Below are 27889 nucleotides of genomic sequence, written 5' to 3'. Positions count from 1 at the left end.
TATCAATCATAATCCTAAATTTCAGATATTAAACGCTGACTTTCTAATCCCAATTTTGTTAGACTTTTTATTCCAATAATGGGTGCCTTTCTCCCAATAAACAATATTCCATTATTATCTAATGGCTTCCTCCCTGCCTCCATTATTATATTTATATATATATCAATATATAAATCCACATTTAAACATATAATCAAAAATTTTTTTTATTAATTACCTTACATATTATACAATATTATTCATGAAACATTTAATAATTTTAAAAATTGTTTGAACTATACCCATTCTTAACTTTCAATCGATCTTTAACTTGTGTTAAACATCTACCTTTAATTATTTTTGATGTTAACTTTCAATGGGATATGCCATACCTTTTATATGATCATAATATCTTTTTATTTCATTTATTTAATCCTTCTTTTTTATATATATCGATGTAGAGATATTACGTGTAGAGAAAACGAAAACAAAAATATATTTTATTTATATCAATTTTAAAAATGTTCATACTATATATATATTATCTAAAAATATAAATTAGAATACATATAATCAAAACGAAAAACAAAAGTAATAATAGGTAAAAATTAAATTATATAAAATTGAATTGTAAAAAGTTGAATTATAAAAGGTTAAATCGTAAAAGGTTGAATTGTAAGTCAAAAAGCAAAAATGAAATAACAGTACAAATTTGAATATATAACAATCGATATTATCAATATATTCCACATCCATAAAATGTATTTCATTATTTTTTGTAACATAAATATTATGAATATGTTTCTTATATCCACATTTCATCTCTTTTAACATCAACATTATCAAAATTTTCAAATTTTTCTTCTCATATTTGTCATAATTGGCGTTTTTTTAAATTATTGAATTGGTATATATTTTGTTTTTTTGTAAATTCATTATATGTAATTTTATCACGCGCAATAATCCGGGTTGTTAACCTATGATTTGTTTTTGGATTGTAAGACTCACAATGAATTATGTTATTAGGATTTGTAAAAATTATTTTTTATTTATCGTATTTTCATCTATAAAATATCAGTTTTAGGCAGATTTTAAGGGAGTTAGTTTTTATTTGAATTAATAAAGTTAAATTATTCATGACGGTCTCGGATTTATTCTCAACGGCACAACTGCAATAATATTATACTCCAAAAAAAAATTTTTCCCAGTGGTATATATAATCTTAAAATTTAAATATTAAGCAACATTTCTATCCCAATATTCGTGCGGTCTTTCTTCCCTATGACTTAACTTTATCCATTTACTGTGTATGTTTTTTAAATATGTGATTATTTTCCAGAAAATATATTCAAATATATATTTAATTATTTAATAAACAACTTGTATAATGCTCTCGATAATATAAAATGGTTCCTTCTTTATATACCAAATAACTTCTATTAATAATAAATAACAACAATATATAATGCTTCTTTCATTTATACACCACCTAATTTTATAAGTAAAAATAAATAAACCATAAAGGATTTTTAAGATAGTAGTCAGCGTCTACATGAGCGGGAGGGGTAGGAACAGTTTGCATCCTATTCTTTTAAGAGGGTAGGCTGCTTTAATGGGGGTATGATAAATTTTTTGGGGGGTTATCTATTAAATTTTGAGATCAAATAGGACAAAATTTATTGCTGTAAAAATTAATACTTTTATTATAGAATTATTATAATACAGTTCATCGACCAAATCTATATATTGCAAACAATCATACACATTGTTTTCCAAATAAAACTTTCTGCTATCCTTTGTAATGTAATTTAAAAGGTTTAGATATTTTAGCAAGCTCATAATGCCATAATAATTAATTCATTGTAAATAATGAAGGTTTTAATTGAATTTATTATCTAAAAAATAAATTCTTTATATTCATAAAATATTGATAGTTGGTAGTAGAGATAGATTAATTTAAGTTATCCTTTACTAATTCTCTGAAAAGTGTATCAATAAATTAAAAAGGTGAAAATAATAATAGAGAGACACCGCCGCCGAAGACGGCGAGAATTTTTAGGGAAGTAGGCACAGGTTTTTGAAGGGACTTTGCATCCAGTGAAAATCCTGTCATGTAGACGCTGATAGTAGTAGACAAGAATTCAATATATTTATTTAAGTTAAAAAAATAATTATCACAATTTGTCAGTATATATATTTCGGTAAAAGATAATTGTATAAAAAAAACATGTGAATATTATTCCAACAATTATATTAAATCAATTTAGTATATATTATTATTTAGCCAAAAGAAAGTTAATATATAAATTTTCCATTATGTTAACTTATGGCCAAAAAACAATATAAAAATAGATAATATAAAATTATAAATAAAAATCCTTAAAACATAAAGTATTACTACACCCTGTTATATACAATGACTCTTCTATTTATATACCACTAATATTCTAAAAATTAACATTTAAAAAAATGAACTCCTTTAAACCCAATCTTTACTTTCTGGCCCTTTGGGTGGTGGACTAGAAAAGATGACTACCTAATCTGCTGAGATGACCATCTAATCTATGACGATTGTTTAATCCATTGAGATGACTCTATTTATATGACTACCTATTGTGATGATTGTTTAATCCATTGAGATGACTCTATTTATATGACTACCTATTGTGACGATTGCTTAATCCTATGGAGATGACTCTATTTATTATGACTACCTATTGTGTTGATTGCTTAACCTATGGAGATGACTACCTATTATGACTCTACCTTGTGCTTAACCTATGGAGATGACTACCTATTATGACTACCTTATCTATTGTGATGTTATGACTACCTTATCTATTGTGACTACCTAAACTACTGAGATGACCAAGAATCAAACCTTAGTACGTTCTTTCATGCAAAAAGCTTCTTTCTTTATGGTGTCCCGGCTCTGGATGTTGGACTGGAATATAATAGCCAGCACCTAACCTAATGTGACAACCTAGGAAGAACTGATATGGAAGTTGAACGATAGGTTATGAATTCTATTTTGTGAGACCAATGATGGTTACTTATTATTCTAATCCACGTAAGAAGTATTATAAATTAAAATTTTATGCCAGGATAAAGGCATGTTATAAATTTTTAAAATTACTAAAATGTAAAATCATAATGGATAATATTGATATTTTTTGATTTCTTGAATGATGACCAATTGTTGTAAATTAACATAAACCTAAAGATGAATTCTTAAATATAATTAAAAATATTAAAAATCCTAAACAAGAAGATAAAACTTAATTTTAAATATGTTAAAATGTAATTTTTAAATCACATGATTGATTCAAATAACCCTTATAAGTAATACTTAATATGATAAAAAGTTTTTGAAATTAAAAGCTTTGAAGACAAAAAGTTATGTAAAAAAACATTCATTTTAGAAAAATATATTTAAATTATGTGGTGAATTTTCAAAACATGAAGAATTTTTTTTTTGAATTAAAATTAGGGTGTGAAATTTAAAATTTTATTTAAAGAGAGGGAAATGTGAATAATATATTATTTGCATATTTTAACCTGGGAGATAGAAAATAAACAAAAATTAATTAAACACTAAAACACGAAAAATTAAACGCTTATAAAATATGAAATGCTAAAAAATGTAAAACGCAAAAAATATAAAACGCTAAAAGTATAAAACGCTATGATTAACTTAAAAATAATATAATAATTATTATAATTTATCATTCCTTATTCTGGATTAAAATTTTATTCCTTATTCCATAAATTATCATTCCTTATTATATATTTTATTGTTCCAAAATTCAAAATTTTATTCGTGCATATTATTCATATATTTGATTTGATCAACTATTCCAAATTATATATTCCGATTTATTCCAAATTCCAATATTCGACTGGATTAATTATGAAATTTGAGAAATGTGATACAACTTGATTACCAAAATTATAAACCACTTGAACAACAAACTCTCTATGACTTCTCCGATGAAATTATCAGAAGAGGGAGAATGTTGCGTTATTACAACTATATATTTCTGTAATCTAATTTATGTTTATATTGCATTTTATGAATTCAAATTTATCTTTTCAACTTAACTTTTTGTTTTTATAATCTCAATTTATATTACTTATTAAACGGCGTAACCTTACTTTATATAACTATCGATTTAATTTTACTTTTTTTATGTTATTTCGTTTTTATATTCTAATTTATATGTCAGAAAATGTATAAATACCTTAACAAAAGAAAAAGAAATTAGTCAATAAAGTTAATAAAATATATTTTTACTGACTCGAACCTCGCGCCATATCGAATACCAATTTTTCCTTTATTTTAATGTAAATTCTATTTAAAACAATATATTACGGGGACGTCACCTTTTTTTTAAATACTATGAAAAAAATTTTCTTTTATATTTTCGAAAATTATCTCTAATTCATCTTCATTTAATTATATTATCAAAAATTTTTTCACTTTTTATAAATATATATTAATTCCTTTTATTCACCTTTCAGATCCTTATAATTTATTTATTATAAACTTTATACATTCTTCCACACCCCTTTCTTTATCCATCTATTCTCTTTCCTGTTTTATTCTTTTATAACATTCAATAAAATATGATTCTTTTATCTTTTCATTTTGATTGCGTGATTATATATTGGTAATCGTTGCTATTGTTATACATTTAACTTAATTTTATCACTATAATCATGGGCACCACTATCAAATATTTACATTTCCCACTCTATTATAAATTTAAATGGCAAAATTTTTAAATCAATTTATTAAATCTAACCGTAAATTTTAATAGTGAATTTATTGTTAAGGTGTTTTTACAAAATCAAGACAATAAATAGATATAATTTATAAATATGAGGATTATGATCAGCGTCTACATGACAGAATTTTTAAAACCTCCCTCAAAAACCCATGCATACCCTAACTTAAATTATCTTAGCTCTAATATCAACTATTAAGATATAGTGAATATAAAAGAATTATTTTTTAGAACATGAATTTAATTAAAAACCTCTTCATTTACAATGAATGCATTGTTATAGCAGACATGGACATGAGTTTGCTTAAAATATCTAACCCTTTTAAATTTTAAAAGAATAGCAAAAAGTTTTATTTGGAAAATAATGTCTATGATTGTTTGCAATATATAGGGTAGATGATCCTATCATTGTATTATAATATAGGTTTATAATAAAACTATTAATTTTTACAGCAATATATTTTGTCCTATTTCATCTAAAAATGTAGTAGATAAACACCCAGTAAATTTATCCTACCCCTCTTAAGGGTGTCTACCCCCCCCCCCCTCCTCCTCTCAATAAAAATTGGATGCAAACTGTATCTGCCCTCCCACATCTATTCATGTAGACGCTGCTTATGATGATAACGCTCTAATAAAATTTAATAAATATGTTTTGTGAAGCGATGATAAAAAATATGCGATACGATTTAAAAAAAATATAGCAAACAGGTAAAAAAAACGTATGAGATATTTCTAAAATATTATGTAAAATAATTATCCTTGTTTTAGCATTATTCATTAAATTCTCTAAGTAAAGGATCAACTGTGTTTCGATAGCGTTAAATAATATAAATCTTAAACATGACGCGTTTACAATAAATTTAGCGTAACAAAAAAAAATGATTTCCAGAATTCAATATAATCATATTATTGACGAGGGGGGGGGAGGTCTTGCCCTGAGAATTGTTATGGTATAACTATTAGTCGGTATTAGGGAGAATAACCTGTAGAATGTATATTAGTCTGTGTAGAATATTGACTTTATAATATTTCCTTTTACTAATATGTGTAACTTTTTTTATTTCAATCTTTACGCTATATTTATATATAAAAATATATTTAATTTTCAGCCTCAAGTAAAACATTTTGTAAAATAATAATATAAATTCGGTAAATACAACTAATAATAAAAAGAAAAAGTAAAATATTAATATAATATATAAATTGATTAAGTAATCACAATTTGTAACTAATCTGTAACACATACAATCTTTATATCTGTCAATTATAAACTGACAAATACAACATTATTAGGGACATATTTTTACAAATTACTCAAGATATTGTATATATAGGTAACTTTAAAAAAAAAAATTAATTATAAGACATAATAACTTTCAAAAAAATTGGGTCTTATCATATTCATGTCATCTAAATTTTATTAAATTATCCTTCTTAGGAACATTTTGAAATGTTTAAAATATTATCTTTGTAAACCTCACTCGTCATATTTTAGATAACAACGCCATCTATATAAATACGATAAAAAGCCGATTTATTTTGAGTCATATGGATCACAAAAAGAAAATTTTGAACACCTTATTTCAACATCTTTTAGAGAAGGATAAATTAAATTATATTATAGTAAAAATTATACATTTTACATTTAATTAATCATCTATAGACCAAAGAAAAAATTAGCCAAAAAATTGCTGATATAGACAAAAAAGATGCAAGAAAAATTACGAATTCTATTATAACATTTGATCTTATAATTACTCTTGCTAAATTGTGGAGAGGGTTGATCTTGACTACAACTTTTTTATCATCAGTTGAGATAAAATTTTTGGGACCAAGCCAAAAAAGCCATACAAATATATTAAGTGTAATTTATTAAATTTAATTACCATTAATTAGCATGTTGATTAGCCTTTACAAAAAGCCTATGAACAGTTAATTAAAGACGTTAGCAGCCTTAAGATGGATGCATATGTTACCTATTTAAATATGTTTTTTAAAATGCATAAAACTTATTCTTATAATATTGTTCCATCAAATAATTTAAACATTAATGTAAAAAATAATGAAAATAGCCCAATAATTATGACCACAACTAATTTATATAGTAGATTAAAGGGATCAAATCCAAAATTATTTACTAGATTAAATGCCCAGCATAGAGATAATCATTATCATGTTAAAAAACAATATGATGATATCCTATCTGAAATCAGCTTCTATTATTATTTTTGTGAAATATTATTATGGTACTTGACAAATAGGCTTAAAACATTATTAAAGTTGATTTTTTCTTGCTATTATGATTTTAATTGTGTTTTAGGATAGATAATTTGATGAATATAACCAAAAACTTACATGTATTAAACAATGAAATTTCACAAATAAATGACAATGTTTGTAATGAGACTATTAAAGACCCAAATAGCCACAAAAAAATTATTAGAACAAAAATAAACAATGATATTAAATATAATGTTAAAAGAGCATCACATTCTCAAATGATGTGTAAGTATAAATTCATTTAATAAACAGTGGCATGAATGGGGAAAGCCCATATTTTTTGGACACATTACTAATCCATCCTTAAAATCTCCCAAAATGGTCCATCCTTTATAATGCATCCCAAGGATGTATCTACCTTAATACCAAAAAAAATAAATATATTATATTATAATTTTAAAATTTATACTCTAATTAATAATGTAAATGAAATATTTCCTAAGCCTTTTTATCATTATCATCAATCAGTTAGTGTTATTGTAATTTTCTAAATAGTTTTAATGGGTATAGACGAGAAAAGTATTAATGATATTGATATTGTAGAATTAGAAGAAATCTAGGTAACCCTGGAAGTCTTCATTAAATGGAGAAGAAGAAGAAATGTGAAAAGACAATTAACAAAGGAAAAAAATAGTTTATTTGATTCTGAAAAATTTCAGATTGAAGAATGCTTATTTATGGAACCTTTTTATTAAATGATATGATTTATCTGGATCAACATATCCAAATATAGTTTATTACTAAGATTTATTAATATTGATGATAATTATATTTTTACAATATTGATGTTAATGGAAAATATACAAAGCAATATAGAAAAATATTAATTAAAATATTATTTCATCATCATCCTAGCGCAACAGCAATTAGTAATGCCTTGCTTCTTAAATTAAATGATTAGTAACAGTCTTCCAAATATAGAAACCTATATATGGAAAAAATCAATAAAGTAAATAAGTAGAATGATTAGCTGGAGCCTTGAAGAAAATATTGAGCTATAAGCTTATTTGGCCGATAATTTTTATCCAATCAACGATATCTTACTCTGAAGAAAACCCAATGAAGGTTGCTTTCCCCTTTAGCCAGAATGGCTAAGCACATAGATGCCATATGAGAGTTTTCCCGAAAGAAGGAGACCTGCCAAAAATTGTGTAATGTTTGAGATTAAGCTAGATTCTTGGATGCTGAATAGTTTAAATTTGCAGATAAATCACTATTGATTAAGAACCAAAATTTTTTATATTATATATATCATATCTTTTATATTGTATTGTTTGTGACACTTAAATAGTATTGGAATTATAGCTCGCATGATTTATTATATATTGGTTAATTATTTGTAAAAGAAAAAAGAATACTTTTCGCACATGTCAATTTGCTCTAAGACTCGTCAAGTGTGTAAAATCTAAAATAAGAAGTGGCTAGTTTTTAAATCTCCATTAAGACGACGTGCGATCATACGCCCCGTTTTTCCGCTCACGTTCGTCCCAAAAATAAAAAGATCTTAATGGACCTGTCCCATTCACTTACAGTAGCTTATCTAGAATTTTACTTCGGAAAAGAGGGGAGGGAGATTAGAGGTCTGCATTAGGCGGGGTTTCGGTCCGCCCACACCCGCCCATCTAAGTGGTCGGATGGATGGGCGGGTAAAAAAATTTTCGAGAATGGGCAGGCGGGCGGGTTAAGAAATTTAAAATTTTTGTTCAAAAACAAACTAAAAAAAATAATTGTTTAAATGATCTATAACAATATTTCTTTTTTTATTGTACCAATCGTTTTTTTTAAGTGAAGAACATTTACCTAACTATTATGTAATAAACACAATAAAACTTTTTTCTTAAATAAATAAAATGTCGATTCATTATTATTTTTGCATTATAATGTATAATATTAATTTTACATTTATATTTTTTTCTTAAATATTCAATTTCATCATATAAATTGTCCATAATTTACATTGATTATTTTTATACATATATTAATTTCCTAAATTATAAACTTTTTATAGGGGTGTAATGCTGAAATATTTTTATTAGATGCTTAGAAAAATGAAAGAATAACCATAATTAAATTTTATAAGCGGGCTTGGGTTAAATTTTTTTTATAAATAATGGGCGGGCGGACGGGTATATATTTTTTTGAAAACTATAGGCGGGCTGGGCGGGCGGGTTAAATTTTTTTAAAACATTGGATGGACGGGCTTTTGGTCCAAAAACTTGCCCAATGCAGACCTCTAAGGGAGATCAAATTTTTACCATTTAAAAAAAATATATTAAAATCTAGCAGAGATGCACCAACACCTTTTTAGCCAAACTTATAACATCGATCGAACACGGTATCAGCTGATATCCCCTTTGCCCTAGTGTTGTGAAACTGCTCGATTTAGTCTATTTTGTTTCGAGATTTTATTGATAGATGTTTAAACATTTTTGCTATTTATGAGCAAAATCTTCAGACTTGCATATAATAACACTGCTAATGTTGTTGAACGGCTCGATGAGTCTATTTTAAAAATGGCTAACTCAATATTTTATCCAGAAAAATATTACGCAAGCCTAAAGATTTTCCCCACAAATGGCACTAAGGTCTCGACATCCACTAGCCAAATCTCCAGGCTTGGGCAATATCTTCCTGGCTAAAATATCGAGTTAGCCATTTTAAAAAATCGGCGAAAATGAGCCATTTAACATCAATAAACACTATCCATACCCAATACCGTTACTAAGATGGTATAAGCTGATACCACCTATATTCATTACCGATGCCCAAACCATAAGGCTAATTATTATTTTTGGGTATCCGCCATTGATTTCGATCAAAAATGAAAATGTCCATCGATATCATGAGTTATCGCTCGTTCAGAGCTCTATTATAATTATCATAATTATTCATTGTTTGAAATAATTTATTACCCTAGTGGAAACATTTGCAAAATGCCTCAACGAAATAGATATTTGTTTAGTTTGCGACCTATGTAAAGGGTTAGGAATATACAACGTGTGGCTTAACATCCTGTTAAACACATCTCTACAGTTTAAATCGATGCAGTTGGCTAACAATTTTGATATTTTCAAGCAGACATCTAATTTTATGAATTCTAAAAGTGAAGGTGATAAGATTATGGCAGAATTTGATGAAGGAATCAAGGGAAATAAGTCGGAATCACCTGTTGATGAGCTTAAAAGACATTTATACGCCAATCAAATACCCATGGCACAATATTTCGACTATTTATTCAAGCCTCTCATCGAAAGACATAAGTATAACTTCAAATTTAAATTAATATATTCTTGAACTTCAAAAAAACGGAATGCTCAAAACTAATAAATTTACTAAACGCGAAAAAAGAGAAGTAAAGTTAAAGTTAATATATAAAATAAAATGAGTATTAATACATCCTAATAAATATATCATTAGGCAATAATTTTAAGTTAAGGTTAAAATTTGAATTTTTAATATCTCGTCCAAAAAAAAAATAATTCTGTTATCGGGTCTAAATCTATTTAAAAAAATGAGGGCTGTAAGGATATTATCAATATCGGATCAGAGCTGATATAATTTTAAACGTTTAAAAAACTAACAAAAAAACATTGTAAATGCTAAGATTATTACAACTCAAAATCAAATCTTTAAAAAAGCAATTAAACTTTATATTTATTTATTGAAATTTCTATTCATTTTGGAAAAAACAAATTAACATCAAAAAATGGCGCTATAAAATATAGCGTTTTAAAAAAAATGTTCCATAAAAATTAGAAGATATTTAAAAAAATGAAATATTTTTTCTTCTTTTTCATAATTTTCCAGGTCAGGACATATTTTTCAAGAGTTTTCGAATAAAAATTATAAATCAGTTTAAATATTGATAGATTTATCGGTTTTTATAATGTAAATACTGGATGATGAGGAGAGTGGGATCAGCCTCTACTAAAATGAAATAATAAATAAAATGAGACATTTTTTTTCCCATATGATAGCAAAATGTGTCTCATTTTAGCCAATGTCTTAATGACCGAATATCACGTGACACGCTTAGACTATCTGCCCTCTATTTTGGCCTTTAGTGAGGCACAGCAGTCGCTTAGTCAATTACTACTACTCCTTGGCGAATCGAATGCGACGATCATTAATTCGCACAAGAATAACGCTTTGAGTGGCAACGGATTCTACGAAGAAAAAGGAGATAAAGCCCACTCCAAGGTATGCCAATCATTTTTTAAAATTATTATAAGCTGAGATTGACTCGAAATAAGGACAGGAAGTTGTGGGAGAATAAAAAAGAAAATGGCCTGATAGCGAAAAATTTATCCCCCCCCCCCCCCCCCATCTCCCTAAACGCGCATTATTCATTTGAAGTTATTAATATTGAAAAATAATATGTAGAAGTATCAATACGTACGACACGGGGAGAACCTTAAAACTTACGATGCCATGGATACCCTCAAACCGAAAGTCAATCAACCGGTGAATAGTAGTGGTTATGCCGGTAAAGGTTGGCTAGGTTACTTGGCCAATTTGTTGCCTCACTATTCCCACGCCACCACCGTGGATTCCTCTAAAAGTACAAGGATTCTTAGAGACGACGATAATATCGATAACCTTATTGGCCCCTTACCCCTAAAGATCAGGTTCGAACGTCATTTGCAAGATTTGAAAAATAAGGTATTTAATTATTCCTACGATATTTTTTAAGAAGCCGTCCTATTTAGCCTCTTTTTTTCCACCTGCAGATTTTTTTAGTTCCTTAGATACAATAGAATTTTTTAAGATTTAAATTCATTTATTATAAAGCTTTTATATTTAAAAAAAAACAGCTTTTTCCACAAAGTTATAAAATAAGCTACAATTGGCATTATTACGTTCGATAAAGTTGCGATTAAAAAAAAATGATATAGGACGGCTTCTAGAACTCTCATTAAACAAAAAAAATGTATAACAGATTTTCCTATATTTCTATCCATGTCATCCAATCCTGGAAGATGTCGATCAAGGTCGTTTAATCCAAAAGTATCATTAAAATATACTTACAATCAGAGTTGGACAGTACCGTAAACACTTGTATCTAAGATACAAAACCCTTTTGTATCGTGTATTCATCTTTCGACATTTTAAAATGTATCTGTATCTAAGAGAATATTTTCAAAACGATTTTGTAGGAGAGAAAGTCTATGATGGTTTTGGGAAATAAAATGAATGTAATATAATAGATTGTGAAAAACAAATTATTTAAAATTTTACATTTTTATTTAAAAATTCACTTTTAACATTTTTGTTCCATGGATTCTTGCAATATTTTTATTTTTCATTCTTTTTGATATTTTAAAATTAAAATTCATTATTGTTTTATTTTATATTATTGACATGCCATCTTTTACTGTTGTATATATAAATTAGATAATTCAATTTTATTATTTCTTGTCCATATTTATACTAAATCGTTGTATTAAAATGATGATCATCTAATTTTATAGGATAGAATAAAATATATTAATTTATTACTGACTTCTAAAATAGTAATATTTGGAGTTTTTTTTAAAAAAAAATTTATTGATAATATTCGTTTAATTTTTTTATATTTATTTTATCTCTTTTGGTTTTTAGTTATATTTATAAAAAAGGACATAGAATATTTTATCATAGTTGTCGATCGAAATATCATGTGTTAGTGTTTTCGATAATTTTATGATAAATTTTTGAACGATTATTAAGTTGGGGTTTTCCTTTTTGAATAAATAAACTATTTAAATTTTCATTTACTTGGGATTTATCTTTCAGCTCGTTGGTGGCATTTCCCTTTGATCTGTATATAGATTATTTTTTTTAGGGACTTGTCCAACTCTGTTTACAAGCATTACATTTATTTAAATATATGGATTTCAAATATTCTAAGAATTAGGATAAATTTACGACAAAATTCAAATTGAATAAATTAAAAAAAAACTACCCTTTTTTAAGTTAATTAATAGAGGAATTTTTTTTTCCGTTGAGAAATATAATTTTCAAATATTTATTCCAATTATATATTTAAGGGCAAAAAAGGTGCAAAAGGATTGCGGCGCGTTATCGCTGGCCTTCATTTTGAACAAAGCGGGATTAGATCGACTTCTTACCCTTACGCCTTCAAAAATAATAACTAGTAATTATTGATAATTTAAATCAGCGATCATCGCTACCTTTTTTTAGCTAATACCGATACCCACAGATCCCGTAAATATCGTCCCGTTAAAAAAACATATTTGTATCGGTGAATTTTTTGAATGCTCCAATCGGAATATAAATAATTGTTGGTTGTTCAAATTATACAACTGCGTACGTTTAATATGGCTCTTCTATTATTAATAGGAAATGAATTGTTTTACTCGAGTGAATGATGTAATAATTTATTTTTTTTTTGAAACGTATTTTCAATAAAATTTTAGGTGATTAAATTCTCTCTCTATTTCCGATTATCTTCTTACATTTATAAAATTATGTGGGCAGGGTCTTAGCCAGGAATTTCCAACTGGGGGCTATTTACTTGGGGGGGGGGCAATATTTTTTGAAATAAAACAAATAATTAGGTGCTTAGAAATTTTTTGCTATTTTTATTAAAAAAATTTAAAAGACGATTTTATTTTTAAATTTTAACATAAATGAATAAAAGCTGAATTCGGTGTTATTTTTTTCCCAATAAGCCATTGATACTAAATTTTATTTACGTCCATCTTTCATCGATTCTCTAGTGCTCGATAGAACTCTTATTAGTGTAGAGAATGAGTCCTCACAAAAAGGCGTTGGTACATGATGATGGCTGCTGAGTTGCAATGCAAGATGATATTCTTTTTAATTTACGATATTTTCAAAATTATCCTTCAGCTTCTGCAGTTATTAATTTTTTTTATCATTTTAATATCATGTTGTAACGTTTCCATATTCGAGTTTGATAATGATTCGCATGGAGTCATTTTACCTGATATAAAATAATTAGGGTCAATGGCGGACGTACTAAAATATGATAGAAGATTTTAATCATCTTGTATAAATATATCTAAAAAATGATCTACAAAGTAATCAATATTTTCATATTAATTCATTTTTAAGAAACTCCAATTAAAGTCCTTTTCACAATCAAATTGAAATTTAATAAAAATTTGAAGAAATGCAAGCGCTTTACGTGCCCTGATAAGTATTGAGGGATGAGATTATATTTTGATATACTCAGCCTTAATTCTTATCGAATCAAAAGAATTATAACTTCTTTTATTTTTTAATATATTCATTGTGGAATCAATGCAATTTTTGACATCCACTATATTCGAACCTATTGACTGCAGATACTTATTTAGCGGATCTATTATTATTAATACCTCATAAATTAAAATGGACAATAAAATGTAATTTATATTAAGGCATTGAGCCAAAAGACCAGAAGCTTCGATTGAATCATGAGTGGAAACCTCGGAGTTAAGAGTTCTATTAGAAAAGTAAAATAATACTTCACTAATAGCCTCAAGATTCTCATTAATGGTACGAGATGTTTTTAAATAACCTGTCCACATCTGGTCTATCTCAAGAGTCCTGTGTATTTACCGGATACGTTAAAAAGCCTTTATACAATGCATTGGATAAATTAAAAAAATTGGAAGAGATAACAATATTATTATTCCAATTTTGAACCACAAGATGCAACTTGTGGTTGTAGCTAGTGATTCTAAATTGCTCCATTTTGAGCCGATTAATACGTGAATGTTTTATATTTTTTTTTAACGCGAAATGCTAATCAACCAATTAAAATAAGGTTGATTGGATAGAAAGATTAGATGTAATATATTATATGTAAAATTTTTTATTATTTTTTTTTTATGAAATTAATTTCTTTTTATATGAAAATGACGGATTTATTTTATTTTATTTTGATTTAATTTAATTATTAATAAAGAGATCATTTGTGAGTTATATTTTTGTCTGCTTTGTGATTTTTGTAGTTTCGAGAGTTTGTTTGAGTTGTTTCTGTTTTTCTCTTAGTTTGTGTTTTTTAGTGTGTAAGTTTAGATATCGAATAAAGTTTTAATTATTTTAGTGGTGTCTTGTGACGCTGATAGTTTCCTAGGAGTTATTCGGTTTAGAAGGTAAAACAAAAAATTTTTAATTATATAATTTTTTTAAGAATTTTTGACTGCGCATTTGTACTAACCATTATACGATTCTAATAGAGAAGTTTTTACTTAAGGTGCTGTATTAATATTTTCTACAAATATTTAAATTTTTGTAATTGATTATTAGTATTAATTAAAAGAATTTATGAGCAAATGGTTTATTTTTTTAGGCCTAGTGGGGAGCATAGTTTTGGAAGGATTTAGGTTATAAAGTTATGTATAAGAACTTTAATGAATTGGATTTATGTAAACAGTTGATTACTGTGGGAATATTATTAATGATGTATTTATTGATTATTATATTGAAATTGTTGGTAAAAAGGGGTACTGCGGTACTGGCAGGCATGTATTGCAATTGGAAGAAGGACACTGCGGTGTCAGATGTTTATAAAAAGAAAATGGCAGAAATGTATTTTAATTTAATATCGGATATTTATGGGAAGAAAATAGCAGACTTGGAAAGTAATCTAAAAGATGTTTTAGAGGAAATCAAGGCTGGAAATGTTGGGGAGAGGTCAGATAGGATCCTCCTGGAAATGAAAGAAATGAAAGAGGCCATCAATGCGTTGATGAAGGAGAGCAAAGGTCCGGTTAAGAGCCAGGTGAGTGATAGAAATATGAATAAGAAATTTAATGATTACGAGGAAAATAAAAGATTTGTGGAAATGATCATTTGCCATCGTTGCGGATGGCGAGGACATAAAAGGGATACCTGCATAGTCCCAGAGCAAAGGTTTAAAGATGGATTTCCGTTAAAGAGACCTGATATAGGAAATGCCAATGTAAAAATGGTTAGTTTAAATGGGGTCCGATTATGTTTTAAGTGTAAAAGGCCGGGACATGTAGCTGTGGACTGCATGGAAGCATCTCAAAATTCGTGTTGACTATATGATTGCAGAGTGAATCATATAGGAGTCGGGGCTCCGAGAGTTCGGAAAAATTTGTATAATAAAACATTTAATATTATTAGTCGAAATGAGGGAAATGATAGAATTAAAATAAGAAATCATTCTCGTAATTTCCCTGAAAGGGAAGTTAGTCGATTTAGGTGGGAACAATATCCGAGGAATATTGTCCGTTATTCTTTTAGAAGGGATGTTAAGAATTTTATTTGGGAAAGATGTCCCACAAATCTTGTTAAAAGAAATGTAAGTGTCAGTAATAAAAATTTAAATTCCGACTTGAATTTAAGGGGCAATGAGAATGCCAATGAAATTATTATTTTAGATAAAATAAACGCTGATTCTCCGATTAAAACATATGATATTTTAATGACGGAAAAATTAGATGGACCATGTTTGTGTCCGAGGGTTAGTTTGAGGATTGATCATAGGAATATAGAAATGCTATTTGACACCGGGGCTAGTATTTCTCTAATGTCGCAGGAGAATTTTTATAAGTATTGGCCTGGGGGCAAACTAAAGAGGCTATGTGTGTCAGGCAGTTTGATGGGTCGGAAGTCGCGGTGTTGGGAAAGGCCAAATTGGGGGTTAATCTTAATGATACTATATTTTTCCTTGATTTATGGGTAGTAAAGGAAAATGTTGAGACTGTTATGGGGTGGGATTGGATTACCAAGCTTGGTCCTCCCAATAATTATTGGAATATTTTTGATACTAGTGATAATGTAATAATGGATGTGGGAGAGAGTGAAAATTTGGATAATACTGATAATAAAATTTGTGAAATTTCGGAGGAGATGATGGAGAAATCGAGTAAGTTGGATTTTAATGATGAGGGAAATGAGAAGCAAATTGTGGCCGGGGGAAAAGAGGATTGGAATAAGGTTAATCAAGCTATTCCTATTCTAGTGAGGCAGTATGGCATTATTTTTGATGAAAAATTAGGTTGTTTAAATGATTATCAAGTTGATGTTCAACTGAGGGAGGGTTTTTCACCGATCTTTTTGGCTTGTCGGCGAGTTCCTTTCGAATGGAGGAAAGAGATCGATGAGGAATTAGATAGATGGGTGAAGGACGGCATTATTATTCCTGTGGGATATAGCGATTGGGCAACTCCGTTAGTACCTGTTAAAAAGGCAAATGGTAAATTGAGACTTTGTGCGGATTTCAGGGTCACGGTAAATCGATGGGTGGTGGAGGTTTAATATCCATTGCCTAGGATTGAAGAGATTTTGGCTCAGTTGAAGGGTGCGAAATATTTTTCCAAGGTGGATTTTTCGTCGGCGTATTTGCAGTTACCTTTGAGAAAGAAGATCCGTAAATTATTGACGATAACGACTCCAAAGGGGTTGTTTGCGTTTTGTAGATTACCATTTGGGTTGAGTGTATCTGCTCCCATTTTTCAACGGACCATGGCGTCAGTTTTCCAAGGATTGGAAGGAGTATTTTATTATATGGATGATGTGTTAATTACTGGAGTGACGCCGGAGCAGCATAATCAACGTTTGAAGGAAGTGTTTAGGAGAATTCGTGATAAAGGCTTGAGAGCTAGTAAGGAGAAAAGTGTTCTGGGGGTAATGGAGGTTGAATATTTGGGTCATCGAATTAATGGAATTGAAGTGAAACCTTTGGATAAAAATTTGAAGAATATATCGAACATGAAACGGCCTGACACTAAGGCTGAGTTGCAGTCTTTTTTGGGTATGGTCAATTATTACCATAGGTTCGTGGAAGATTTTGCAAAGGTGGCGGCGCCGTTTTATGATTTATTGAAAAAAGGAATTCATTATGAGTGAAAGGATGTACAGCAGATTGCTTTTGAAATTTTAAAGGAAAAAATTGGAAAAGAGCCAATTTTGGTGTGTTTTGATAAGGACTTGGAAATTGTTTTGGCGGTAGATGCCTCAAATAAAGGAGTTGGTGGTGCGTTATTACAGGTAATAAAGGGCTTGGAGAGACCTGTATTGTTTTTCTCGCGTGTTTTTCGTGAGGTGGAAACCAGATATTCTGTGATTGAACAAGAGGCCCTGGCTGTGATTTTCGGGTTGACAAAATGTCGTGAATATTTGTTTGGTAAAAAATTTGTAATTTTTACTGATCACAAACCGTTAATTCACTTATTTCGGAAAAACAATCGGGAGTTAATGATGTCTCCCCGGTTACAACGTTGGTTGTTGTTGGTGGGCAGCTTTAATGTGGAGATCCGATATCGTTGCGGTAAAGAGAATTGTTTGCCTGATAGTTTGTCCCGATTAGGATTAAGTGAAGAAAATGATGAAGGGAACAAGGATAAGGTTCGAAACAGTGAAAAAGCCCTGGTTTGTTCGCTTTCGCATATGCTCAAAGGGGGTCCTACCAATTGGGAGGATCTTAAGTTGAGTACATTGAGAGATAGAGAAATGACTAGGATAAAGTTATGTGTAATGGGGAAAAAGACTTGGGAGGAGGATTGTAAAGTTTTTAAAAAGGTGAAGGAGGAATTGTCTGTGATAGATGATTGTTTAATGAGGGGTAATCGTGCTGTAATTCCGTTCAAATTAAGGGGTAAAATTTTAAATTTGTTGCATGCTGGACATCAAGGTCAAGGGAAGATGAAATCGTGGGCCCGTGAATATGTTTGGTGGCCGGGTATGGGAAAAGATATTGAAAATATCACAAGGACATGTGAACCGTGTAATTCGTGTGCGGCGATGCCCCGAAGGAGGTGGGTCAGATATGGCCTAGGTCAAGAAAACCGTGGGAACGCTTACATGTTGATTTTTTCGATTTAGACAAAAGGTCGTATTTTTTAGTAGTGGATTCGTATTCGAAATGGATAGAGTACGAGGAGGTACATGGATATACCACGAAAATTGTTGTAAGGAAATTGAGGGCATTAATGGCCAGGTTTGGATTGCCGGATACCATTGTATCTGATGGAGGACCTGCCTTTGTTAGCGAAAATTTCAAGCGGTTTTGTAAAGAGTCTAGGATTCGACACATTTTGACCCCGCCATATCATCCCAGCTCAAATGGTCAAGCTGAGAGGATGGTAGCAATTGTTAAGAATTGGATAAGAGAGGCCGGCAATCAGGGGAATGGGGTGTATTTGGCCCAGTTGTATTACCATTCTAGGAATAAGGAGGGAGTGACACCTGCTGAATTGTTTTTGGGTCGGAGGACTAGGGTTCCCCTAGATTTTCTAGGGGCCGAGAGTCACGAGAAGGGAGTTTTGGAGGACTGAAAGATTAGGTTTGAAGTTGGAGAAAAAGTATGGATTCGTTTGTTTGACGGGAAGGGCAAGAAATGGGCCAGGGGCATTGTTGGGGTAAACAGAGGTTCAAAGTTGAATTTAATTCAATTAGAAATGGGCGGCACAGTGATGCGCCACAATGATCATATAAGATCGCGGAAGTAAATCTGAGGTACCTCATATGATAATATAAATATGAAAATATATGTATAAATAAAATGAAGGTGCATCCCGAAGGATTAGACTCGTTTCCGAGCAAATATATAATGTGTAAATGAAGGTTTGGGTAACATATTGTATGTGGGAATGGGAAGTTAAAGGATCAAATAGGAGAGGGCTCATCTTAAAGTGGTAAATATATATATTTATGCAAAGTTAAAGCATGAAGGAGTAAAATGTACGTGAACGGTCGGTAACCTTTTTTGTTTAAGTGTATGTATTATTATATGATGGTATTAGAATTTATTGATAGATGTTATGTAAAAAAGTGAAATTGAATAAGGAGGTTATCTCGGTAATATTACGGGAAATTGAAGTATATGTATGTATATGTAATGTTAAGTTAAACTGGTTTAATGTTCCGGCTGTCGGTAATAAACAAGGAAAAAGATTGAAATTGTGGTAATATATGTATTGTAAATGAATAAAAGTGTAAAAAAATAAAAGGAATAGAAAAGTTGTAATTCATTTTGTGAATACATTTTTGTTCATAGCCTTATAGGATAAATCATGGTTGTTGAACATTGGTATTGGTACTGGGAAAATATTTTTTTTAAAGTTGTAATTCATTTTGTGAATACATTTTTGTTCATAACCTTATAGGATAAATCATGGTTGTTGAACATTGGTATTGGTACTGGGAAAATATTTTTTTTAAGTAAAAAAAAATATAATTAATTAAAAGTTCTTGTTTGAGTTTTTTTTTTCCTTTCCCCCCCCCCCCCTTTTCTCTTGTTTATAATTTAATGGTCTGTGTATGTGTGGAATACCGTAAAAGGAAATAGGAAAAGTTTAAAACGTGTTTGTGTTTTGGAACGCAATCATGGATTGATTTTGTTTTTGTGTATGAAGTGATTTTTTTTAAAAGGAAAATTAAATAACAAAAGTGTTTAGTTAATTTAAATTTTTTTTTGTAAAAGATTTTTTTTTAATTATAAAATTTTTTTTTTTTTCAATTAAATTTCCCGAAATATTAAATTATACTTCTTTTATTAAATTGAAATTTTTGTTGTTATAAAGTCAATTTTTTTTTTAACAAGAAATCATTACTACCATTTTCTGTAAACTAAAATAAAGAAAAGGTCAACGCATATTCTTGAACCGGTAAATTATATATTTTTTTTTATTAAATTGAAGTTTTGTTGTTATAAAGTTTTTTTTTAAGTCATTACTACTAATTTCTGAAAATCAAAATAAAGAAAAGGTCCACGTATAGCCTTGAACCAGTTATACACAAATATTTTATCACCTTCGAGAAATGGAAACAATCTCACGTCTAGTAGACCTTGGAGATTTTTATCTCCAGGTCACATTAATCAAAAAGCACGATAATATGACCCTGGGAGAAGGACGCCGGAAGGAGAATCAACCACCGACGTATGGGAGTAGACGGAAAAAGTGTTTCAATTGTCAGGAGGTGGGACACTTGCGGCATCAGTGTTCCCGGCCATCTCGGGAGACTCGCGTACCCTTGGAAGTAATATCTGAAAACCCAAGAGTGGGAATCTATGAAGGACGAAAGCGCGTGCATCACGATTTAGAAGGGGGACAACCAACAGACTCAGTTCCCTCAGGGTCGGATAGGGATAGGGAGAGACATTCTATCAATATTCGTCATTTTGATGCTCGTGGTCAACTCTGGAATGGATCCCGAGGTATAAGTGGAGAGGATATTTTGCAAAGAGTGGTGACCAATACGCTAACAGCTGGTGTTCCGCAGACGGCAGGCGCTGAAGATTTCTGGGTTAACCTAATGTCGATTTAAGAAAATCATGTGTAAAAATATTCTTGAAATGATGTTGTAAGTTTTTTTTTAGATATTTTTTTTTTGTTTTATATCGGACGATATGCCACGATCCCATAAAGGGGTGGCATGTCGTATTTGTAAATACGTGAATGTTTTATATTTTTTTTTTAACGCGAAATGCCAATCAACCAATTAAAATAAGGTTGATTGGATAGAAAGATTAGATGTAATATATTATATGTAAAATTTTTTATTATTTTTTTTTTATGAAATTAATTTCTTTTTATATGAAAATGACGGATTTATTTTATTTTGATTTAATTTAATTATTAATAAAGAGATCATTTGTGAGTTATATTTTTGTCTGCTTTGTGATTTTTGTAGTTTCGAGAGTTTGTTTGAGTTGTTTCTGTTTTTCTCTTAGTTTGTGTTTAGGATTTTTTTTAGTGTGTAAGTTTAGATATCGAATAAAGTTTTAATTTTTTTTAGTCTTTTCTCCTTACTAGCTCTCAAGCCTTTATCACGAATTCTCCTAAACACTTCCTCCAAACGTTGATTATGCTGCTCCGGCGTCACTCCAGTAATTAACACATCATCCATATAATAAAATACTCCTTCCAATCCTTGGAAAACTGACGCCATGGTCCGTTGAAAATGGGAGCATCTCTTTATTAATAATTAAATTAAATCAAAATCCAATAAATCCGTCATTTTCATATAAAAAGAAATTAATTTCATAAAAAAAAAATAATAAAAAATTTTACATATAATATATTACATCTAATCTTTCTATCCAATCAACCTTATTTTAATTGGTTGATTGGCATTTCGCGTTAAAAAAAAATATAAAACATTCACGTATTTACAAATACGACATGCCACCCCTTTATGGGATCGTGGCATATCGTCCGATATAAAACAAAAAAAAAATATCTAAAAAAAAACTTACAACATCATTTCAAGAATATTTTTACACATGATTTTCTTAAATCGACATTAGGTTAACCCAGAAATCTTCAGCGCCTGCCGTCTGCGGAACACCAGCTGTTAGCGTATTGGTCACCACTCTTTGCAAAATATCCTCTCCACTTATACCTCGGGATCCATTCCAGAGTTGACCACGAGCATCAAAATGACGAATATTGATAGAATGTCTCTCCCTATCCCTATCCGACCCTGAGGGAACTGAGTCTGTTGGTTGTCCCCCTTCTAAATCGTGATGCACGCGCTTTCGTCCTTCATAGATTCCCACTCTTGGGTTTTCAGATATTACTTCCAAGGGTACGCGAGTCTCCCGAGATGGCCGGGAACACAGTATTTTATCCAGAAAAATATTACGCAAGCCTAAAGATTTTGCTCATAGATGGCACATCGAAATCTCGAGGTTTAGACAATAATTTTCTGGCTAAAATATTAGCCGTTTTTAAAGGTCAGCTCAAATGGTTGCATCTCTACTTGTAGCAATGTATACAAGGCACTTTTTTATTAATATCTTTTTGAAACAAGGTTTCTACTCCTCAATTTTGGCCAGACATTACGTTTACAGCATCATATGCCTAGCTTATTTTATGAGAATTAATATTTAATTCATTAAAGTACAAATAGTTATGCTTTCAGCAGAAAGACATTGTATAATTATTTCTTTAAATTTTCTTGGATTTCCCAACAAAAAATATAATGAATTATTATGCCCATGTTGTTTTAACTAGTTTTTTTTAATTTATATAAGATAAAATAAATAATATTTTTCTAAAAATTTTGTTGTATTTTCATTTAGATTTAATTTAGGAATTATAATTTAATAACTAAATATTTTTTTTAAATTAGGGGGTCTAAAAAAATTTTTTTTTTGGAAGGGGAGGAGGGCTGGTAAAAAATTTCCCTCTTATCCGACATTTGTAAAATGCAAACAGTCACTATATAAGGGTTATGTTCAAATTAGAAAGGTATAAAAGTTTGATAAGTATGTATTTAAATGCGCTCGCATTTATTATTTTCTATATTTCCCACCAATATTGATTCACCATTTTAATTTTCTGAAAGTCGCGATCTAGGCATACCTCAATATCATCTAACTAAACATTACGTTAAATGTATATTGTTTCATGAACTAGATCCCTGATGAAAATCGGGGGTAAGTTTGGGCTTGAAAATAAATATTATATTATTTTGTTTAAATACCAAAACGAAACGCTTAACACCCCCCCCCCCCCCCCATCCAACATAATTGGTCAGAACTGAGGTTGTTTAAATAGGATTTTTTTTACCGAATTTCACAGATATTTTACTTAAAATTGAAGATGATTTTTTAAAAATAAAAGAATCATATAATAATTCAAAAAATGCTTTTCGAGGAGTTACATTATTTCAAATGTTTTATTTTATCCAAATTTCATAAAACCATTTTTTTTTAAAAAAATTGGCCCCTGTTGCCTGTAATTTTTGTTTGAGGATGACCGGAAAGGGCAAATATTTATCATATATACTTTAAATCAATATAACTAAGAAAAAAACATATTTCATATCAATTAAGTGACTAATTTTGAGCGATTCATTCTTTAATTTGAGCGTTTCAGTTTTGTATATGAGCAATTCTTTTATTGGCAATTGTAAGGAATAACTCTAAACATTCAGTACTATTTTCTTAGAGTAACGAATTTTTCTGATCAATGAAGAAGGGATATTTTAAACGTTAGTTGAGATATTTATATAAAAAATAATATTTATTTATTTTTGTTAGAAAAGTATGATAAATTTATACTATAAAATCATTTGTTTTTAAATTAATAAAATTAACATTTAAGCCATCTCAACAATTTTAAACAAATTTATACTTATTGTTTGTTTAATATTTTAGGTCAAATGGCCTATTCAAACGTTGACAAAACTGAACTACGACTTAATCAAGCTAAAATTTACGAAAAGGTGCGTTCATTTTTAACAAATCCTTATTCCTCCAGCCTCGAAGATTTTGGGTCGAATGGTATAGAAAGTTCTTACAAAATTTTAGCCTCGTTTCCACAGGTTAGAACATAGTAACTAGTAGAACTGAGAAAATAAAATAAGATTAGTTTCAGTAGCGTTCCTAAGGGGGGGGGGTGCAAGAGCTCGAGCCCCTTCAAAATTTTGAATTTTTTTTATATTCCAAATGTAATTTTAGATAATGTTAGCTAAAAAAAAGTAAGTAATTTTAGATAATATTTGCTAAACCTCCTGAGATTGTTTTTTTTTGGTTTTGAATTTAATTGTTCAAAAAAAAATTGTTTTTATTGTGTTTTAGAATTTAATTTTTTCTTTAAAAAATGGTTAATATTGTAGTCTATTTTTTTGTTCCTTTTCACTTCTATTAATTAAAAAATTTATTAAAAAGAAAGTTTTATGATGTATTTTTCTAGATAAATTTTTGGTTAATTTAAGAAAAATAAATTTATTTTAGACTATGCCCGAGATCAACGATCATCAATCCTTGAAAAAATATATGCCAGGTTTCGTGATGCTAGTAGACAACTTATACTCCGCGGATAAGCTTTTCGACGACTATTGTTCAAAAGGTAAATTCTAATAACATGGACACCGTCAAAACATTTTAACTAAATAGTGTGGTTTTTGAATTTATTACTAACTCTTATCATCTCCCCATCGTAGGCAGAGACTTATTCCAAAAAACTAGGTTTTCAAATCTACAAAATTGCCGATTACCGATGAACCCAGCTAATTTTGAATCTAAAGTGACCCCCTAAGTCAGTCTTGTAATTTAGAGAAACTAGGTTTAGTATATACTCTATGAGATGCTCAATCAGGGCTGCCAGATATCCCGCTTTTGCGTAATCTCTCACTTTTTACTTTAGTTTACGCCAAAACACACCATCTATTGATTTACACTCTCTCACGATTTTTTTTCTCCCTATTTTTATAAATTATTTAAAATATAAAATAATTAAAAATAGCTTAACCAGAAACTTACGCTATCATTTTTTATTTTATTTCAATCATACATTTAAAAAGATCTTAATTTGTAAGTTTTTATCCATATTTTGAGAAAAAAAAACAATTGTAAAAAAAAAAATTTTAAGTAAATATTTGTGATATTTCTAAAATTTTTATAAGTTTATCCTTTATGTGTTCAAACAGAATTTATGATCAAATATCACCCATGTTTCACCTATAAAGCCATAATCTTTTTGTTATCTTTAAAAGAAAATTTTTTATGATATTTTTAAATCATTTTTATAAGTTACTAATTCCAAATCATTTGTGTAAAAAATAAGTCAATCTTATATTTAGTCAAACAGGATTTATGATCAATATCACCCATGTTTCACCTGTAAAACCAAATCTTTTTGTAAAAAATCTTTTAGAAGTAAACTTTTGTGATATTTTCAAATTATTTTTATGAGTTACCTATATTCAAAACATTTGTGTAAAAAATTTTATAAAAGCAAATTTTTGTGATATTTCTAAATCAAAATGTTATAAGTTATTAATTCCAAATCATTTGTGTTAAAAATGAGTACCATAGTGGTCAAACCAAATATTACCTATGATATTTCACCTATAAAACCAAAAATCTTAATAAATTATATTTTTAAAGTAAATTTTTATGATATTTCTAAATCAAAAAAGGTATATTTCATGATGCAAAATATTAATTATTATTCAACTTTTAAAATATTTATAGAATGGAAAATAAATAGATAAAAAAATACATAATTAATAAGAAACCGTAATGGCATAGTGGTTAAGCAGATACCACAAATGATTAAATATGATATTTCGTTGCGGGTTCGATTCCACCTCATGGCTTGTTGTACCTTTTCACTTGACAATTTTTCTGTGACACGGTTTTTAATAAAGGATAAAGGATGTTTTTTTCTAAAAAAATGAATTACAGTCATTAGTTTTATTTTAAATAATTATTAACTTACATTCTTTTTTTAAAATGATTGTTTAAGATATAGGCATACATTTTTTTTTGGGGGGGGGGGGGGGGTAGGGGCTAAGGAGGATATTTTTATTAGCTTAAAATAATATTCACAATATATGACATATTTCTGAAGGGAGGAGGTTCTCCTTATCCCCCCCCCCTCTTTTCACGTCTAGGCCTATGATTCATAGTCATCATTGTTTTCATTTAACATATTTTACAAAGAAAGAAAGAAACATAAATTTTTATATGTGGATTAATTAATAAAATATAAGCATATTACAAAAAAATTAAACAAATTTTTATCAATTTTATGCTAATTTAGTTGACTATATATGTGCAAACAAGCATAATAAAAGATCCGATACTATTTCGACCTGTAATAGTCTCTCGTTAAATATTCCAACTGAGCATGAACATATCAAGCCGTACTCCTATTCACAGTATTTAAAATTTAACCTTTTTTGAACTTCTAAGAGTTTAATACCAGAATGCCCTTTTTGATTTTATGTATATAATCAATTTTTTTTTATAAATATTTTTCCTTTAAAGTCATTCCTTAACCCGACCTGAAACCATTCACTTCACTCATCATTTCAAGGGCCCTTATAACCTCAGCGTTCGCAGCAAAAATACCAAAATCGATTCTTTTCACAACTTAAGCGGTAACCTATCAGCTACGACAGACAATAAAAGACCTAATCTTTTCAATCTTTTCACTTACTTTACTCCTACCACATCTTCTAGTTTGATTCCTAAAATAACGGAAAGAGATGTCTTGGACGATAGATTAATACCGGAAGGAAGCACAAATTTCGCTGATTCAAATGATCTCGATGAAAAGGAAGCAATATATCTAACCTCCGCAAATCCCCAATTTGACCAGACGCCTTATTTTGAAGAAAATATCAAGCCATGCCAAGTTAATGAAGCTAACGAGGAATTACTGAAAAATGATTACTCTTTTATAACAACCGATGATAAAGCGTTCGAAGTAGGAAATAATTTAAAATTATGTTCGGACTTACTTGAGACATCTAGGAACGACATAATTGGAGAATTGTCGCGATCAAAACCGTTCAAGACCCATTACTTCTACGACAAAGTTTTTAACATTATCATTTTGATTTATCTTAAATTTATTAATTATACTTACATTTTAGTATTCACTTCATTTCGTCTAAAAATTTTTTAATTTGTTCTATTTAAAAAAAACGATTTTAAAGGGTCTAGATGTCACCTACATAGTAACAAATATCGAAAGCGATTTAGTATTCTTGCTTATCCTGATGCCCGGTAATTTTCAGAACTTGGAAGATTCTCAGACAATCGAAAATTCTTACAATGATATCTTGGATTCTTCAAACTCTACCAAGACAAATACTACTTTTAATCATCAAGACTTGAATTTAGAAGCCTCATCTTCACTCTGCGAAAAATTTAATAAAATAAATCTCATCGAAGACTTCATTAATCGTTTAAATGTACGAATGAACCCTTTATCGACGATTGAAAAATTGTTCCCCTCCTAAAAGCGAGCATGAAGTAACTTATACAAATCTTTGTCGATAATACGGGTTTCTCCACCGCCAATGCAATTTTAATTATTGATAATAATTATTTTATAAATTATATTTTAAAATCAAATTATTTCTTATATTATCATGAGTACATGTCAAAT

The 27889-nt window shown here is 29.1% G+C and overlaps 1 protein-coding gene and 1 long non-coding RNA gene across 2 annotated transcripts; both read left to right on the top strand.

The window, feature by feature from the left end:
* Positions 1-6319: 6319 nt before the first annotated feature.
* On the top strand, positions 6320-6878 carry LOC135922818 (uncharacterized). The gene is made up of 3 exons (XR_010571038.1): positions 6320-6392; positions 6433-6633; positions 6678-6878. It is a non-coding gene; the product is annotated as an uncharacterized LOC135922818 (long non-coding RNA).
* A 111-nt stretch (positions 6879-6989) lies between these two features.
* Positions 6990-27872, top strand: LOC135931362 (uncharacterized). The gene is made up of 12 exons (XM_065468420.1): positions 6990-7048; positions 7090-7274; positions 9967-10309; positions 11027-11249; positions 11433-11711; positions 11989-12056; positions 13079-13185; positions 24142-24308; positions 24721-24835; positions 26534-26651; positions 26761-27313; positions 27435-27872. Exons 2-12 carry the CDS (start codon positions 7103-7105, stop codon positions 27738-27740), a joined length of 2451 nt encoding a protein of 816 aa, XP_065324492.1. The 5' UTR covers positions 6990-7048; positions 7090-7102; the 3' UTR covers positions 27741-27872.
* Positions 27873-27889: the final 17 nt, after the last annotated feature.

The sequence above is a fragment of the Gordionus sp. m RMFG-2023 genome, chromosome 1 (assembly GCF_954871325.1).
Source record: "Gordionus sp. m RMFG-2023 chromosome 1, tfGorSpeb1-WG-v2, whole genome shotgun sequence".
Classification (NCBI taxonomy): domain Eukaryota; kingdom Metazoa; phylum Nematomorpha; class Gordioida; order Chordodea; family Parachordodidae; genus Gordionus; species Gordionus sp. m RMFG-2023.
This window is presented reverse-complemented; position numbering and strand designations above follow the sequence as displayed.